We start from the raw sequence: 17574 nt of genomic DNA, 5'->3' as shown, positions 1-17574 counted from the left end.
AGGCGATCCGACAGCCTCCTCCTCCGGCTGTGTCTCCCCTCCCTCCCTTCACAAGCGGTGCGCGAGAGGAACGGCTGGCAGGTGATGCATCTGCTTTTGCCTCCGCCTGTTGAAGATGAGGATTTTTACGTGGGTGATGCATCTACTGTGTACGAGACAAATGGAGGAATGGCTCTCCCATTTTGCATCTCTTTATTGGACTCAGTCTCACCATATTTCTTTTACACATCTCTGTCATCCTAACCAGTCTACACGGCACAAGTCAGCGTACGAGAGTTACTTCAATGTATGATAGAAGCCTAGTGGCCATCAAAGTATTCAACTTGAATGAAGCAGCAGCATACGAGAGTTACTTCACTGAGTGCGAGGTACTACGAAGTACGCGTCAAGCGTCATCGTAACTTGATGCGACCTGTGACTCTATGCTCGACAGTGGATACAGGAAACCAAGAGTTCAAAGTTCTTTTTTTTTTCGAACATGCAGGAGAGCTGCGTATCATTGTATTAATAGAAGGAGGTTGGAGTCATACAGAAAGACCCCCACACACACCCAAACTAGAGGGGAAATAAATCGCCTGTTACATGTAAGATCGACCCAAGACCCTGGACAAGAACATCCTAGCCAACAACCCTGACCAAGAGAGAGGCAAGACCCTTGGCACCTGCCAGGGTCCACAAATGAGCCTCATCTCTAGCCATGCTTAGCATGCTGGCAACACTTGGGGAAGCCCCATTAAAAACACAGTTATTCCTATGCTTCCATATACACCAAGCACCAAGGATGATAAGCGAGTTTAGCCCTCTTTGCACATCTCCAGTAACTGCTGCTGCCACCCTTTCCCACCATGCGTCGAAAGGAGAGTCGTTAACCGCTGGAGACAGCTGAGAGAGGCCAACGCTATGAAGGAGGGAGTACCAAAACTGCCTGGCGACCACACACCCAATGAGCAAATGCTGTATGTTCTCGTCCTCCTGATCACACAAAAGACACTTATCTGGATGTTGAAGGCCTCGACGAGCCAAGCGATCAGCAGTCCAGCACCGATTATGAGCGACTAACCACATGAAAAAACGGCATTTGGGCGGAGCCCAGGACTTCCAAATCCTTTCATATGGTCTGAAATAAATGCCCCCTGAAATAAAGCATCGTAAGCCGACCGTGCTGTATATTGTCCTGAGGTGGAAAGCCTCCAAATATGTTTGTCCTGAACCCCCACATGTAAGTCTATCTCTGATATCACATCCCATAAGACTAGATACTCCATCAGAGCTTCTGGAGAAATTGACCCCTGAATATCCTCTATCCATTTTTCATTGATCAGGGCCTCAAGAACAGAACGTCTAGCAGCTGTTCTTCTTGAGACCAAGGCATAGACGTGAGGCACAATATCTTGGATATTTTTTCCTGCGAGCCATTTATCCTTCCAAAAAAGTGTATTGGCGCCATCCCCAACCTCAGTAATCACAGCCATAGAGAGAAAGCACTCCATTTCCTTGCTGATTTGTAGAGGCAGACTGGCCCATGGTTTGTTTGGTTCAGACTTCTTGAGCCATGGCCATCGAACTCTTAATGCAAAACCGAGAGATTTCAGGTCTGAAATTCCTAGCCCCCCAAGTTCCCGTGACCGACATACCTTGGGCCATGCAAGAAGGCAGTGACCACCATTCGCTTCTTTCCTCCCTCTCCAAAGAAAACCTCTTCTAATCTTGTCGATAGCTTTGATTGCCCAGGATGGTAGCTCTGTCGCCATGGACAGATAAACCGTCATTGCCGTTAAGACATACTGAACCTGCACCGCTCTACCTGCACGTGTCATCAAGTCCGCTTTCCAACCTGGAAGCTGATCGGCTATTCTGTCAATAACAGGTTGGAGTTGCTCCTTGGTTAGTTTTCGGATAGAAAGTGGCAGCCCAAGATATTTGCATGGAAACTCAAGAATTTCACAAGGCAGCAAAAGCTCTGGATGAGGGACATATCGTCCTCGGCGCAATGAATTGGCAGCACATTGCTCTTCTGCACATTTGTCTTGAGTCCTGAAGCATCTCCAAAGAGCTCGAGCATTCGCAGGGTCAAGGACATGTCCGATGCAGCCGGCTGAATAAAAAGGGCAACATCATCCGCATATAATGATATTCTGTGCTGAATCGGCCTTCTGGACAGCGGCTTTAGGAGCCCAGCCTCAGCAGCCCTGGTGACTAACCAATTCAAGACATCCATGACTAGGATAAAGAGCATAGGTGATAGTGGGTCACCCTGACGAAGTCCTCTTCGGTGCTGAATGAAATCCCCCGGGATACCATTAAGAAGAACCTGAGAGGAGGAAGACGACAGGAGACCACATAACAAGTCACGCCACCGAGACCCAAAGCCAAGTTTCCGGAGCACTTCCATGAGAAAACTCCAGGAGACCGAGTCGAAGGCTTTTGTGATATCCAATTTGAGAAGTAGTCTCGGCTGCTTTTGGGAGTGGAGGAATCTCACAGTTTGCTGAACCAGCATGTAGTTGTCCTGAATAAAATGCTTCTTGATGAAGGCACTTTGATTAGGAGAAACCATTTTGTCCAGGCGGCTGGCTAGACGGTTAGCAAGAATTTTGGTTACTAATTTAGCAAAGCTGTGCACCAAACTTATGGGTCTGAAATCCTTCACCTGTTCAGCGTCAAACCTTTTAGGAAGAAGGGTGATGTAAGCGGAGTTGAGCATCCAGAGATTCCTAAATTTTTTTCCCCAAATAGCATGCAGGGCAGCCATCACATCCTCCTTAATTATTGACCAACAAGACTTGTAAAAACGCCCTGTGAACCCATCAGGCCCAGGAGCTTTATCAGATGGAAGTTGCTTGATGGTGTTCCATACTTCAGCTTCAGTAAAAGGAACATCCAGGTCCTCAAGATTATAACTAGGAATGTTCAGCCCGTCGAGGTCAATGGTCCTAGCCCGCGTGCAATCTGAGCCAAAAAGGCTAGAATAGAACTCCAGAATTTCAGCAGCTTTCTCCTCATGCGTTGTGATAATATGATCATCTACCTTCAGATTGGCAATGAAGTTCTTCTTTCGGTGACGGGCATGCATGTGGAACAATCTGGTATTTGCATCTCCCTCTTTGAGCCACCCAATGCGGGATCTCAATCGGGCTATTGTCCGTAACAGGGAGGCAAGGGCAAGAGTGTGCTTTTTCAGATTGTTGCGCAGCCACAATTCATTTGGTTGCAGGTTGCGGCTTTCTTGGGCAATATCAATTTGGTGGATGATCTCTTTAGCCATGAGCAGTTGGGAGCTGATATGCCCAATTTTCTTCTGGCTCCAACTTTGCAACCCACGTGCAGTCGCCTTGAGTTTCAGGGACAGAGTCTCAACAGGACAGTGACGGGGTTGGACTGAGTTCCAAGCGGTCTCAACAGCCTCCACAAAACCATCCATACCGGGCCAGAAGGATTCAAAGTGAAAACGTCTTTTTCCAGGCTGGTTGTCACTTAGGCCGAGAATAAGTGGGCAGTGATCAGAATCAATAGAAGCTGCACTATGCAGGAGGCACCCTGGGAACATGTCGTCCCAATCTGGCGAACAGAACACTCGGTCCAGCCTCACAAGTGTAGGATCAGCACTAGTAGAGAAACTAGACCAAGTAAACTTACGACCAAGAAGTGGAATTTCAGCCACTGCCATATCATTTATCCATCTCCTAAACCTTCCCATCAGAGCTCTGTTTAGATTTGTATTGTTCTTGTCTTCATCTCTGTAAATGAGATTAAAGTCGCCTGCCACCAGCCAGGGACCTGAACATTGTACTCGCAGATCACGCAACTCCTGTAAGAATTGAACTTTGGCTTGATTGTCTTGAGGCCTGTATACACACGTTAACCACCAAGCAACACCTGAAGGAGACCAGAACTGAACTGAAGCACAATGAGTGTCAATTCGGCTTGCTCCAATGGTCCCCAGGCGAGATCGCCACCAACAAGAATACCTCCACTGGCCCCGGCCGATGGGAGAAAGATATAGTTATTATCAAATTCACTGCCCAGCATAGAAAGGATATGTTCCCTGGTTACAAAACTCATCTTTGTTTCTTGTAAACAAACAATATCAATATTGGAGGAATCCACCATAACATGCACTGCATCTCTTCTTGCAGAAGAGTTTAGCCCTCTAACATTCCAAACTAGAATATGTGCTGGATCCATAAAGCAATAAAGAATTAAACCACCCAAGTTGAAAAAACCAGCACCTGCAATCAGACGCAACACTCTACCACCTCAAAGGCGGTGTCATCTTCTGGCGGTGTCCAGCCAAATAGGGCAGCAAGAGCTCTGGTATGCGGAGTCGCCTGGGGCTGCCGGAAGGATTTGACATATTCATCCAAAACCCGTTGATCAATTTGTTCCTTTTCATCATCCACTTCCAAATCAAGAGCTCTCATGACCCGTTTCTTCAGATGAACAGGGCAAACCTCCGGAATTACGGCGTCCAAACCAGCAATGCGTCGGCTTCGGCGAGGTGCTTCAGAAGGTGGCTGCAGCATCTTCTTCCTCCGTTTGTTGATGTGAGGGAGTGGCAAGAGGGCCCCCGGCTTCTTAGACAGCTTGTTAATGAACTCAGTTGCAGGGCTAGCCGGCTCCGAGGTCAGGGACACCTTCGAATCCTCCTCCTGACCAGCCTTCTTCAGACGGCGCCTTGAGTAGAACTGCAGCGGGGGGGTGTCAACGGTTGTGCAGCCAGGGGCAATCGACGTTGGCGCATCAGCCCGTGACGACGACGAGGCAGGGGCGGGTGAGGCCAACACCGCCGCCCGCGATGGCGACGAGGCCGGGGTGGGCGGAACCGGCGCCATTGCCCGCTGCGGTGAAGAGACAAGGGCAGGCGAGGCGGGCACGTCCGCCCGCGGCAATGACGAGGGAGCAGCGGCGGCCGAGGCCGGTGCATCCGCCTGCGGAGACGAGGTAGGGGCGGGCGGAGTCGGCGGCGACGAGGCAGCAGCGGCGGGCGAAGCCGGTGCATCCGCCTGCGGCGGAGACGAGGCAGGGGCGGGCGGAGTTGGCGATGGCGACGACGACGAGGCAGCGGCGGACAGGGCCGGCGACGGCGGCGAGGTAGGCGCGGACGAAGCAAGCGCCATAGCACGCGGAGGTGGCGAGACATTGCCGGCGGGTGAGGCCGGCACATCCGCCGCCGGGTGAGTTGACTCTGGAGCCAAAGCTTCCGCAAAGGATCCCTCCGCCGAACGGTCCAACAGAAGATTGGGCCCAGCAAAACTATCCGCAGCTGGGCTAAGCCGAGGCCCAAGGTTGGAAATAAATGGGCTGATTCGGGATGAAACAGGCCCACACGAGGTCATGTTCAATGGGCCCGACCCAAAAGCCTCCAAGCAGACTTCAAAGAGAGGCGGCGCCGATCCCTCGGCCGCCACGCGGTATATCGCAGGCATGCACGCATCAGGCGCCTGGGGCACCGAGCGTTCGTTGCCCGCCTCGGCATCCACGACAGCAGCCTCGGAAACCCGCGGCGACTCCTCGACTGCCTCAAGCACCGTTGGCTCAGCCGGCGCAGCATTGATGCTGGGCACCGTTGGCGCCGGCTCGGAAGCCAAGGGGTCCTGGCGGTGGTGGGCCACCCGCGCCTGGGCCCGCGGACCTAGCCGCGCATGCGCCGGCACACGGCCTCCCAGAGTTGACGAAGCCGCACCAGCCGGCGCCGCATGCTTCGTGGAGAACGACGGTGAGCGGGATCTTCGTCTCCGTCGACGGCGACTTCCATCTTCATCCACCGGGGGTGGCGGTGGGGGGCATCTTCCGAGTTAGACGACGCCAGCCGAGAAACGGCGATCGAGATAGGATACTTCAGGGTGCGCCACCCGGGTTGGTGCTCCGCCTCCGCATCCATTGGAGGTTCAACGATCTCAAGGTCCATCTTGGCCGGGAAATCCGCAGGATTCGAACACCAGGCCCTCAGCTGAAAGACATCACGTCGATCCTCAGTGCGCGGATGCACCGCAACAATCCCGCAGCACTCATCCAGGAGCAGCTCGGCAGTCGACAGCTCCCAGGCATGTGGCGGTATGCCTCTGATTTCCACCTCAACGGCCACATGGAGGCTCGCCGCCGATGACCGGTGAAGACGCGTCCACCTCATGATGTGGAGCCGGGCCGTGGTGGTGATGATGGGTCTTCCGCCATTGTAGACACGTTCAAACAGTGCACCAGTAGGCAAGATCAAGAGGAAGCTGGCCGATCCCAACGGGCGTAGAATCAGCATATCTTCCTCGATCTCAAACCTACTGGCAATAGTTGAACGCACCAGGTCCATCGCACCTTGTTCCTGTCCTCCAATCAGGTTGACGACCTAAGCATGGACAAGTTCCTCTTCTCTTCGGGCAATGCTGGCAGTGCGATCAAGGATGCGTCTGGGCTTCACTGAGGGAGCTTCGTCAGTCATAGCAGGAGCATCCTCATGCTGAGCGAGGTTGGCGTCACCGTCCTCAGCACCCCCAGGGGCAGACCCCAAGCCAGAGCCCCGGGCTCTCGGCCGGCGAGCCCGGCGACGCCGCTTGCCTCCCGTAGCAAACGTCGCGGCGTCCGAAGGTGGGGGATCAGCCGCGGCCGCCATGGGTTGCTGTGATGGCAACTCTGTAAGGAACATGGCACCATTTATGCTATTTCGAGTGATTTTGGTGATCGAATGACAACACAACACTTGGACTAATATGACTGTTAAGATGACCATTCTCAGATTTTTAGGTTCAAGTGATGACAAAGAGAAAGAAAAGATAGGCATAGCAAGGCCCAAAGGGCCGCCCCTCAGTCTCTTCAGATCAGGAGCACCGGAAGAACCGACGCCAAGGGCATCGGTGCATCCGATGGTAGTCGGAAGAACCGACGCTATGGAATTATGGTGCAGAAGGGAATCAAAGCCAAGTCAGCTTATGGGCACCGGATGAACCGACGGGTCAAAAAGGGGTATCGGTGCATTGAGCGTCCTATGTTCTAGAGACGATGTCAAGAGCCCAGGAGAAGATTCTTCAGCACCGGTTGAACCGGTGAAGCATCGGTGCATACCATCGGTGTAATGACGTCAGCTGTCAGGAGAAGATCCTTAAGCACCGGATGAATCGGTGATGCATCGGAACAAAGCATCGGTTCAACCGGTGGTCACTGTGTCAGTTGTCAGAAGTTCAACGGCTACTTCATGCTTAGAGAGACCGGATGAACCGACGCTACCCATGCAGAGGCATCGGTTCATCCGATTTTTTCGCAGAATTTTGCTGACCGTTGGAGCAACGGCTCCACGACTTGGAGGCCTATATATATAGTATCCCCCGGCCATTTGAAGATTGCTGGAGTTGGTGGACATCCCACACACACCCAAGAACATCTCCAAGCCATACAAAAGCATAAAGATCATATCCTTAGCCCTTAGCACACTTTGAGAGTGTTGTGTAAAGGATTAGCTCTTAGTGAGTGAGATTGCAAGGCCTTGAGTCTTTGTGCTGTGGTTCTCTAGTGAACCAAAACAAGAGCTTGGTGCGCCGGCACCTTGGAGTGTGAAGCTCGCCGGCAACGTCATCGACCCTCCGACTTGGTGTGGAGCGGCGACGACATCTTTGTGCGGGGGACGTGGAGACCCCCATCCTTTGTGGAGAAGCTCCTTAGTGGAACCCGGGGCCAAGGTGACCGTGATTGTGTTCACGGAAGAGATTTGGTGGCCGAGTAGCAATACTCTTAGTGAGTGCTACAACAACGTGGATGTAGGTGTGCCTTTGTGGCTAACTGAACCACGGGATAAACACCCGCGTCAAGAGTTTGCTATCTCCTATCCCGCTCATTAAGCTTCCGCATTTCATACTAGCAATTTGTATGCCTTTACTTTCATAGAGTAGTTTCTTGAATAGGAAAGGCTATAGGTTGCTAAACTCTTTTGGGATATGGGTTTCACACTAGAACAACCATAGTTGCACATCTAGATAGCTTGTTTTAGTTTAAGTTTTGTGCAAACTAGTTGGAGACATAGGTCTAAATTTTTAGAGTGTCTAATTCACTCCCTCCCCTTCTTAGGCTAGAGCACCCGATCCTTACAAACTCCAAGGTGGCCACAGGACGCCAGGCAAGCTTCGGACGCGGACGAGGGGGCGCCGAGCGTCGGGATGGGCACTGGGAGGAACGATGGCCAAGCACCCGACAGACGAAGCACCGGGGTTTAGAACGATAGTTCACCGCCCGGTGACTAGTGGAGAAGCAATTGAAACAACGCCCCCGGAGATCAGCAGGAACAACACGACGAGGAGGAGCTTCGAGCCGACGTCGGGCCTGACGTGCGCGTCGGCTCTCTGCCTTCAGCCATCCGTCAGGATCTGGAGTGTCCGCCACCGCATGGGACCGCCTTGTCCGAGGGTAGAGAACGATGCGGGGCGCCGGCCACGAAGGGAATTGCGATGGCGCGGCCGAGGTTCTGGAGCACGGAGCACCAGGCACCTTCGAGGCCGCAGCCAAGCACGTCGCCGCCGGCGTAACGACAGGGCCAGTGCCGGCGAGGAGCACGTCTCTAAAGGAAGGAAAGGCTCCGTCGCCAGACGAGCCCGAAGAAGGAGAAACGTCTCTTCACCGCCGGAACTTAGAACGACCAGCAGTGGCACCGGGGGTGGTGCATGGGCAGTGGTTCTCCGGCGCCGGGGAGGAGGGGATTTGGGTGGCCGCCGTGCCCGGAATGGGAGACGGCGTGAGGTAGGTGGAGCAGGGTGTAGGAGCGCCGGGAGGTGGGTGGGGAACGGGTCGAGGAGCCATCCCATTCACCTATCTTGGTCTGCCTTTGACGAACTCACCCGAGTTCAAAGTTCTAATCTTCAAGTTCATGGTCAATGGCAGCCTTGAAAGATGGTTGCACTGTGAGTACTACAGTGGCATGCCGGAGAGAGTGTTAAGCTTAGGCCAGCGCATATGCATCGCCACAGATGTGGCTTCTGCTCTGGATTATATCCACAATCAGGTTACTCCTCCTTTGGTCCACTGTGATTTGAAGCCGAGCAACATCCTTTTAGACAATGACATGACTGCTCGTCTCAGTGACTTTGGCTCAGCAAAGTTTCTATTTCCAGGCCTCATTAATCCAAAAAGCCTGGTCGAAGTTGGAGGAACAATAGGATACATGGCACCTGGTGAGTTTACTTTTCTCGCATATCTGCGGAGTTGCGTACCTATAGTTCATCTTGAACTTGAAGAAATTAATTCACCTTTGCAGAGTACGGCATGGGCTCCGAAATCAACACAGGAGGAGATGTGTACAGTTTTGGAGTGCTTCTTATGGAGATGCTAACGGGAAAGCAGCCCACCGATGATTTGTTTGTTGATGACCTTAGCCTCCACAATTTTACTGACTCCATGTTCCCAGATAGACTTGCAGAGATCATAGATCCTCATATTATGCCTGAGGAATCACAGTCGGGTGCAGAGGAATGGATGCAGAGCTACATTGTCCCCCTGGTTGCGCTTGGACTTTCATGTTCCATGAAATCTCCAAAAGATAGGCCTGGGATGCGAGATGTGTGCGCAAAACTCTCTGCTATCAAAGAAGATTTTACTAAGTCTCATACTGAACTATCTTCACTGACAGCGCTAGTTACTGGTTCATAGTTAGCAGTATAGTAGATTGTTAGTGGAAGCCTGTCTATTTGATGGACAGACTGAAACAATGGTTTGCCGAGAAGATCACTGAAATTCATATGTGAATAGCTGGTATTAAACGTGATCTGTTGTTCTTATCTGCACATGCACGTCACTTGTGAGAGATGTAGTGTGGTAGTACTATACTATTAATCATTAGCAGATAAGGCTAAGTAAGTTTTGATGACTTTTCAACAAATATAAAGATTACAAATTTAACCCAAAAGCTCAAATTTAATCCAACTGTGGTGCAGTGTGTGATGTAATTTGATGCAGCATACTTGACATAGGTTGCGTGTATCCTAGGTGTGCAGTGGCCATGAGTGATCTTGAACAAAATGTATCACTTGATGTAATGGACTAATGGTTTGAGATCAATAAAACTTCTTTTCTAAAAATATTGAGAACCAATCGCAAACTCACATTAACAAAGAACTTATGTTGGAGGATGAAAATTGATTCAGGCATCTCAAATGATCCCCTTCTGAAAGACTATATATATCATTGTTCTTTTTTTTTTTGAGATTAGAGACTATATATATCATTGTTCAATAATATTGTACATCTACATGCCTCTGGGTTCCAGTCTCAGTCTCCGAAACTGCCACTACACTCGGTGCCTACAAAAGGATGGCCTTCCAAAGTCCCTTCCTTTGTGCTCCTCTAGTCCTCTTCCTTCTATGCATTGGATAATACCTCATGTAGACGAGTGACATGAGGCACGCACACACTAGAAATCTCCTACCCTCTGAATGCGGACCCCACACGGTATCTTAGCCGAAAATGGGGGCCCAAAGAGAAAAGCTTCACAAGACAGACGGGAATGCGGCTCGTATGCACAGTACAAGGCAGGTGGAGAACCTGTACATGTGTGTGCATCACTCGTAGAGTCGTCGTGCTAGCTCATAGTCACCGCTCACTGGTGATCAGATCAGGTGTTCTTCTCCAGAACCGAGAGAGCCGGCGACAGGTAGTTGTTGGCCTTGTCACGTAGATGAGCCACCTGCAATGCAACAGCAACACCAAACGTCAGCAATACCTCCGAATCAGCAAATCAAAATTCTTGTAGAAACCAGATCAGTCAGGCAAAATAAGCTTAAACATAGCACTGCTAGGTGGTTTTCGGCTGGAGGCATACAAGTTCATACAGCTCATTCCCTTGCTCCGACACATGCTCGTAGGACACCTGAAGACATGGCTCCCGAGTTAGCTCATCGTTACACCACCACAAAAATTATCATAAACCGCATCGGATGCATCATGAGATGGTTATCTTACATCGAAGCTCTTGTTCCTTGCTGTCGAATAGTGCAGCGCTTTCACGCAGATGTCGGCCACATCGGCGCAGCTGATGCCCTGCATCGTGAGTTCAAGGCTACCGGTTAGCATCTACAGCAGCTGTTCCAACTATCTGACTAATCTTACAAATGGTGCGGTATACTGTGTTCCCCATATATATGTCACCTGAGAGATCCTGCTCCCTTGGTCGAAGATCAAGGCGCGCTGACCCCCAGGTTCTTCCTGGAACAGACGAAACGGATGCCATGTTACAACGTGGCATATGAGATTTTCATTGAAGCAATTCAGTAAACTCATATTATTTAGCACTGTATTGTATGTGTGCTACTATTTCATCGTACCTGCAGCGGACCTGGGCGCACAATGGTATACCCGAGGCCAGATCTCCTCAATGCGTCCTCTCCAGCCTAGTAAAATTGATGAGAAGAACTGATTAGCTTTCCTGCATTAGGTGTGCATCCAGGAGAGTTTATATGTGTCAGTGCATCAAGAACCTTCTTCGCTTTGAGGACTTGTTCTCGCCTGTTAGCTTCAATTCCTGAGCCCGTGCATGAGACCAGCACAATGTCTGTTTCTTGACCACTCTGCAAAAGTAACCACAAAATGTTAAGGAAAAGAAAAAGGAGAAAGGACAATGATCATAACAACATTGGCAGAAAGTGGAAACTTACTGGCAAAGCTTTTATAAACTCCATTTTCAGCTCAAAGTTTCTGGGGTCACTAGCAGCTCCTTCAGATGAATCACCAGGTCTCTGCACAATGGTTTTGTCAGTAACCGGTAAGCCAACAGTTCAGCTGAACCGGCTTCTGTAGCAATGGCAAATCATGCACTAACCTGCTTCTTGGGCTCAAACCTGATGGTTAGTGTGTGCACAAGAAAGGGGTCCAATGGAGGATCCTGTGGGTTTACTGGCCGGAAAGCTGAAAACGGCACTCTCACCTGCACAAAGCAAACATTTATCTCTATATTCAGCACTGCACAACCAGGTGCCTTAACAGAAGCGATGTATCTTCAAATGCCACTTACTCTGCAAAATCCAACTTTTGTGTTCATCCGGGCAAAATATTTCTTGGTCTGTGAGGTGTCAGCCAGTGGACCAGTCTCGAGAATAATAACATATGATCTTCCATTTCCGCCCACCGAAAGAAGCAATCCATCATACCTTCAGGTAGAAGTAGAATGATGCAGCATTATGCAGTATACACATCTAAAGATCTTGTAACAATAGACAAATAAGTCCAAACTGAAACAAAATACAACAGCTTGCAAAACCTGTCTAGTGTGGAACCCAGAGGAAGCGAAAGCCGTTTAGACATTTCAACGTAGCCACCCCTTGTGAAAACAAACCCTGAAGGTAGTAGAAAATTTCAGTGAATAATTAAAGCATAGAGCATACTAATGAACTTGTAGTGATTCATAAAGCCAATCTCTAATAAACTACATCTCTGATATCATGCTCTCAGATAGTAGTTAGCAGATACCTGAGAAAACAGCCTGTCCCCTTTCCGAGTATTCAAATGACGCATCGGTGCCTCCATCGAATCTAGAAGGGTAGATATCCTGGAAGTATGATCCCTGACGCACCTCCCATCCTTTCACAGATTTGGCGGACTTAAATTTTGCAATCGTCAGTTTGCTCTTGCTGCTTTTACCAGCCCTTGACTGGGCCAGCTGATTGTAGTAATCCTGCAGAAACAGTTGATATTTCAGTGAATAACTAAGCAGAAACATGCAGAAAAGCTACTATTTACATGGTAATTAGAATTATCGATCATAAGAGATTTTGTCAAGTACCTGGAAAGCCTTGGTAACATTTCTTACTCCTTGGTTATCAACCCTGTTGAGGTCTCCGGTGATAGTCGACCGTGCGGTAGCACAGTAAATTACCTTGTTGCAACCTGAAACGGCAGCCTGAACTGAAGAAGGATCACCGATATCGCCAACCACGATGTCCACAGACCTCGGAAGCATGTCAATCACTTCCGGATCATTCCTCCTGACTAATGTCTGTTGTAGAATAGCATATGAACAGATCAAAACATGCAGATTCCACAAGAAACAACACCGGAGTTGTGTGACTGAAGATGAACATGAACAAAGAGGGAGGGAATGAAATACCTTGACGTTGTATCCGCGGAGCATGAGCTTGCGGACGACGATGCGGCCGATGCGGCTGGTGGCGCCGACGACGAGGACGGTGATGTCCTGCGCGCCGGGCACGGTGAACTCGCACATGGGCCCGCTGCGGAAGAGGACGGCGGGGTCCTGCTCGGCCACAGCGGCGGAGGAGGCGCTGGACATCTGGCCGAGCCGCGAGAACTTGCGCCACACCTCATCGAACACCTGCCGGGAGCGCCGGCCGAGCCCCACCGGGTTCACGATCACGTCGTCCAGCGCTACCATCCCCCTGCCGCCGCCACCGTTTGCCGCCTCCTCGGGGGCTCCACCGTCCTTGGCCTCCGCGGGCTCGTCGGCGGCGAGCAGCGCCGTGGACTCGGACTTGGTCGCCTTCCTGGACCGGCGGTTCCGGGACCTCCGCGGCTTCGCCGCCGCGGTCTCCTTGTCCAGCGTGGCGGACACCGGCACCAGCCTGGCGTTGGCGACGAAGCGGCAGGAATTGCGCCGCCTGCCGTTGCCGCGCGGGAGGCCGAGGAAGGCTGAGGAAGTGGACGCGCAGTGGGCCGCCGCCATGGCCGCCAACAACCTCGATCTCTCGCTCTCGTGAGTCCGGAGATCAACGGAAGCGAGCAGGGAGTGTACGGTTCTGTCCCAAGAGATTCTTGGCTGCTCGGCGCCGGCTTTTATCGAGTGGCTGGATGCCAGGAAGAAGAACCTGTGGGGTATTTACCACTGGCCACCACCATTTCCGCCGGCTTGAAATCACGTGGAGGAAGAGGCGCTCGCGTGGCGGCTGCGGCGGCTGGCGCTGGCAGCTCAGGTTGTGGCTGCCATTGCTACGAGCCTACGAGGCCGTGTGGGGCTCTCGCGGCAGAGACTGACACCAACTCGTTTGAGACGAAGGCGAGAGGAGATTTTGGAGGGAAATGAACCGGGAGTCGTGGTGAGCTGGAGGGAGACGTGGCTGCCTCTGTGCGTCGCGATGGGATGACGTGGCTTCTTCGGCTTCACTTCTCATTGACGGCTCTAGCTAGCTCTCTTCTTCGTCAGAGCAAGGGATTTTCATGTACAGTTTTGAGTGCTCCGATATTTGGCTATGTAGATAAGCGCGAAAATATATCCTGATACAGAGATCCACAGTTAAACTGTAAATAAAAAATATATGCAAATAAAATTAGTTAACCATGAACAGCCAGGTGGGTAAGTGGATCACACGAAACCCTAAACTGCCTATTGTATCTTGCAAGGTAATGGTCTGATAGAGTACATGAGCTGATGATATATATGGATGAATTTCAGTAAGTGATGCAGATACAGTGAGATTTTTTTTTACTAACCCAAGCCTCTAGGTTTCATGTGGAGGAAAAATGCTGCTGTTATGTCCGGTCAAGGTAATTTTTCTGGTGATCCAGAGCATGGTTGCCAGCGTACATAAGTGACCGTCTCATTTCACCAAGTACTCTGGCTGCAACAATTTTTGTGCGGGCATCCACATCAATCCTGCAAAAACCATCTCAAATTATTCAGGCCTTTTGGATAACTCTCAGCTTCGCACTTCTGCACCTCTGATTTAGTTTTTCTTCCTCTTGAGAAGGGGTTATTGGTCTTTTCGTGAGGACAATTCCGTTTCTTCCTTGCACTCTCTGGTTGAACCATGGTTCATCTTCATCATCGATGTCAGGTAGTGTCAGGTCGTCATCGCTGTCCTCTTCATCATCTGCTTCACCCCCATTGATGAGCTCCAAGAAGGTCTTCTTCACAATTCTGTCCTCCAGACTGTGGAATGAGATTACAGCGAGACGGCCACCTGTCGCTAGGCAGTCAAAGCTTGAATGAAGTGAATCTTCAAGAACCCGGAGTTCATCATTAACTGCAATCCTGAGGGCCTGAAACACTCTTGTTGCAGTCTTGATCCAGCCTTGCCGTCCTGTAGTTTATCAACTTATCATGAGATTCGTACCATACATCAAATGTCTTTCAATATTATCTTGGTTATGTTTCCTTTGAAAGAAGTTCTATTATATGCTACATAAGTAAAGTTGAGAAACTGCAAGCAGAAATCAAACACATGGTACATCTATGAATCATTACTATCTGGAAATTCACCAAATTTGACCATTCCAAAACCAAAAGAAACAAATCGTCATACAATGATACTAGGATTGTACATACCTTTTGAGATGGTACACTTTCTTTGAATTAGTTTGACAAGATCCCCAGTAGAGTGAAGACCACCCATTTCCCGGGCTTTAACAATTTGCTTCTGAATGAATTGCCAATTGCTCTCCTCCCCATAATCACGCAGGATACGTCCAACTTCAAGCTCCGGCCAAGAATTCAAGATATCCTCTGCTCTTAAAGTTGCCTGTCTAATCTCATGTATAAGAATATTACAACAATTTGAAGATAAAACTACAATCAAAGTTGATTTTAACTTTTTGGACATAAATACTGTTTAGTGACTCCAAACATGACCTAACATAACCCTTCTTTCTGGTAAACATAATTCCAAAATTGAAGCAATGACAAAGTAAGAGTGATTTAAAAGATATAAGTAGATTAATCTGACAAAAATATATGTGTATTATTAACTGGATTACAAAATTTCTTGATACACTTAGTGAGAGCTCATATCATAAATCAGCGTCCTTAAAGATTTTCAGTTTATGCTAACTGCCAATAAAAGTGTTGCCCATAGATAAAGTAGTGTGAGTTAGAAGTAGCCTAATGATATTCATCATCAACACTTCAACCTTAAAGCAAGAAACACTCATACATGATAAATTTTCTTAAGCAACTAGAATGAAGAAAAGACCTAAAAAGAATAGCAATGTAACACTGACCATAGGGTCCATGCGCATATCAAGAGGACCATCCTGGAGTACACTGAATCCCCTATTTGATCTGTTTACCTGATGGACGTAGTAAGACGAAATGTAAAAAAAAAAAATCAGCAAATAGCATACAGAAGCCTTATCATCACATCCATAACTTCTAATTCAGCTGACTAACCTGCATGGATGACATGCCAAGATCAATGAGGATGCCATCAACTCCACACAAGCCAACAACAAGGCTCTCGTCCACGCTACCAAGAACTTGCTTGATGTACTTAAAGTTCTTGACGTGAGTGTAGGCACGCAGCTCCCCTCCATTCGGTTCTCTATCAGCAAGGAAGGCCTCAATGTGACCACGGCCAATCCCCAGGGCAGTGGGGTCGACGTCCATGCCAACGTACAGCTCCATTTCCGGGTGCGCCTCCATCATCTACTACACAAAGCCCGAGAGGCATTCCATCAAACAAGTTGCGGGAACGGACATTCCAGCGAGCACGGTGGACAGCAGCACCAGGGTCACTGCGGCAAAAGCAATGGAGCACGAGAAGGGGTGGATACGCACGGCGAGGGAATGCCCGGCGGCGCCGAGGGTGCAGTCAACGAAGGAGCGGAGCGGGCGGGGCCGGCGGAAGGCGGCGAGGACCTCGCCGAGCAGCACCGGCACGTGGTGCGCGTGGCCGTGGCGTCCGTACAGGTCGGTGTCGAAGGCGGCCGCGGAGCGCGTGCGCCGCTTGAGGTGCTCCTCCAGCGGCCGCCTCTGCAGCCGCTCGCCGCCCTTGTTGCTCGCCTTCGCCTTCGCCTTGGGCTTGGTCTTCCCGGTGGCCTTGCACGCGACCGCATCGTGCTTGCCGCGGCGGTGCGGAACCGCAACGGCAGTGGCGGCAGTTGCGAGAGGGCTCGCGGGCTCGCGGGGGCGGAGGGCGAGGTGGAAGGAGAAGAGCCGCCTGGCCGCCGCCATCGCCGACGCCGGGCACGGCGCTAGTCGTGGATAACACATGCTGGCGCGCCAGGGGTGGCTGTGCGCCGTCCGATGCAGAAACGGATGGCCCGGACAAGCACTAGTCATCACTGGGTCCCTCGCACCCAATCGCAGATTTTAGCTGTAGCATTTGCATAAATTTGTTCTGAGATAAAAACGAATAATACACCACCAACACATACTTTTCTTTTTTACATAGAAGAAGAAAAAACCTTCAAAAGTATATTCCGACCATCTACTCATACAATTCTTTTGAAGTCAATATATATACAAGAGTACTCTATATACAAAGTCGATTCAATTTAACCAGGTAGATGTGTCAAATGTGGATGTATTAATATAATCTTTATGCATTAACCATTTATAAAATAAAATTTAATTAATTGTTACTCAAAATAGCTTGAGTTTAACCAAATCCCTCAAAACTTTGCTTTGACGAGTGTTTTCTGACAAAATTTATGAAACCAAATATCCTGCAAATCTTTGAAATATTATAATCTAGTTGCAGGGTTATCATTATAAATATACTTACAATTTTACTAATTGTTGGTCAAACCACATAATGTTTGACCTTCCCAAAATAAAGTACGCACTGCAAATTCGAACGGGGTATAAAGTTCCCAGTTCCAATCACAAACCAAGATGAACTATAGTCTAGTCTCAAGACTACAAAACTCACGCCCTCCTGG

The 17574-nt window shown here is 49.8% G+C and overlaps 3 protein-coding genes across 4 annotated transcripts; 1 reads left to right on the top strand and 2 right to left on the bottom strand.

The window, feature by feature from the left end:
• The first annotated feature begins 284 nt into the window (after nt 1-284).
• Nucleotides 285-10248, top strand: LOC120654606 (probable LRR receptor-like serine/threonine-protein kinase At3g47570). Its single transcript, XM_039932183.1, has 3 exons — nt 285-453; nt 8819-9146; nt 9230-10248. The coding sequence occupies exons 1-3, from the start codon at nt 328-330 to the stop codon at nt 9619-9621; spliced, it is 846 nt and encodes a 281-aa protein (XP_039788117.1). The 5' UTR covers nt 285-327; the 3' UTR covers nt 9622-10248.
• Nucleotides 10096-16224, bottom strand: LOC120654605 (protein HIGH CHLOROPHYLL FLUORESCENCE PHENOTYPE 173, chloroplastic-like). Of its 2 annotated transcripts, XM_039932182.1 has the most exons (17): nt 16082-16224; nt 15913-15981; nt 15242-15434; nt 14407-14996; nt 13070-14190; nt 12746-12958; nt 12433-12637; nt 12224-12299; nt 11978-12113; nt 11786-11890; nt 11622-11702; nt 11445-11534; nt 11292-11357; nt 11116-11172; nt 10930-11007; nt 10790-10837; nt 10107-10654 (listed from the first exon to the last, which is right to left on the bottom strand). In XM_039932182.1, the coding sequence occupies exons 5-17, from the start codon at nt 13640-13642 to the stop codon at nt 10583-10585; spliced, it is 1800 nt and encodes a 599-aa protein (XP_039788116.1). In that variant the 5' UTR covers nt 13643-14190; nt 14407-14996; nt 15242-15434; nt 15913-15981; nt 16082-16224; the 3' UTR covers nt 10107-10582. The 2 variants fall into 2 exon arrangements, with proteins under 2 accessions (XP_039788115.1, XP_039788116.1); XM_039932181.1 differs by lacking the exons at nt 14407-14996; nt 15242-15434; nt 15913-15981; nt 16082-16224 and having other exon boundaries at nt 10096-10654; nt 12433-12640; nt 13070-13951.
• On the bottom strand, nt 16064-17498 carry LOC120654301 (ribosomal RNA small subunit methyltransferase H-like). Its single transcript, XM_039931805.1, has 2 exons — nt 16469-17498; nt 16064-16336 (listed from the first exon to the last, which is right to left on the bottom strand). Exons 1-2 carry the CDS (start codon nt 16970-16972, stop codon nt 16064-16066), a joined length of 777 nt encoding a protein of 258 aa, XP_039787739.1. The 5' UTR covers nt 16973-17498.
• Between the last annotated feature and the right edge of the window lie 76 nt (nt 17499-17574).

The sequence above is a fragment of the Panicum virgatum genome, chromosome 1N (genome assembly GCF_016808335.1).
Source record: "Panicum virgatum strain AP13 chromosome 1N, P.virgatum_v5, whole genome shotgun sequence".
Classification (NCBI taxonomy): domain Eukaryota; kingdom Viridiplantae; phylum Streptophyta; class Magnoliopsida; order Poales; family Poaceae; genus Panicum; species Panicum virgatum.
Note: the sequence above shows the minus strand (reverse complement) of the source record. Positions and strands in the feature narration are given on the sequence as shown.

Excerpts from the sequence above, each read along its gene's own strand:
- LOC120654606 (XM_039932183.1), top strand. The coding sequence starts at position 328 with ATGAAGCAGCAGCATACGAGAGTTACTTCACTGAGTGCGAGGTACTAC. Across the intron at positions 454-8,818 it reads TGGATACAGGAAACCAAGAG|TTCAAAGTTCTAATCTTCAA; the intron begins TTCAAAGTTCTT and ends AACTCACCCGAG. Across the intron at positions 9,147-9,229 it reads AATAGGATACATGGCACCTG|AGTACGGCATGGGCTCCGAA; the intron begins GTGAGTTTACTT and ends TCACCTTTGCAG.
- LOC120654605 (XM_039932181.1), bottom strand. The coding sequence starts at position 13,642 with ATGGCGGCGGCCCACTGCGCGTCCACTTCCTCAGCCTTCCTCGGCCTC. Across the intron at positions 12,114-12,223 it reads CTGGGTTCCACACTAGACAG|GTATGATGGATTGCTTCTTT; the intron begins GTTTTGCAAGCT and ends TTCTACCTGAAG. Across the intron at positions 11,535-11,621 it reads AGTTTATAAAAGCTTTGCCA|AGTGGTCAAGAAACAGACAT; the intron begins GTAAGTTTCCAC and ends TTACTTTTGCAG.
- LOC120654301 (XM_039931805.1), bottom strand. The coding sequence starts at position 16,972 with ATGACTAGTGCTTGTCCGGGCCATCCGTTTCTGCATCGGACGGCGCAC. Across the intron at positions 16,337-16,468 it reads CCGCCGGGCATTCCCTCGCC|ATGATGGAGGCGCACCCGGA; the intron begins GTGCGTATCCAC and ends TTTGTGTAGTAG.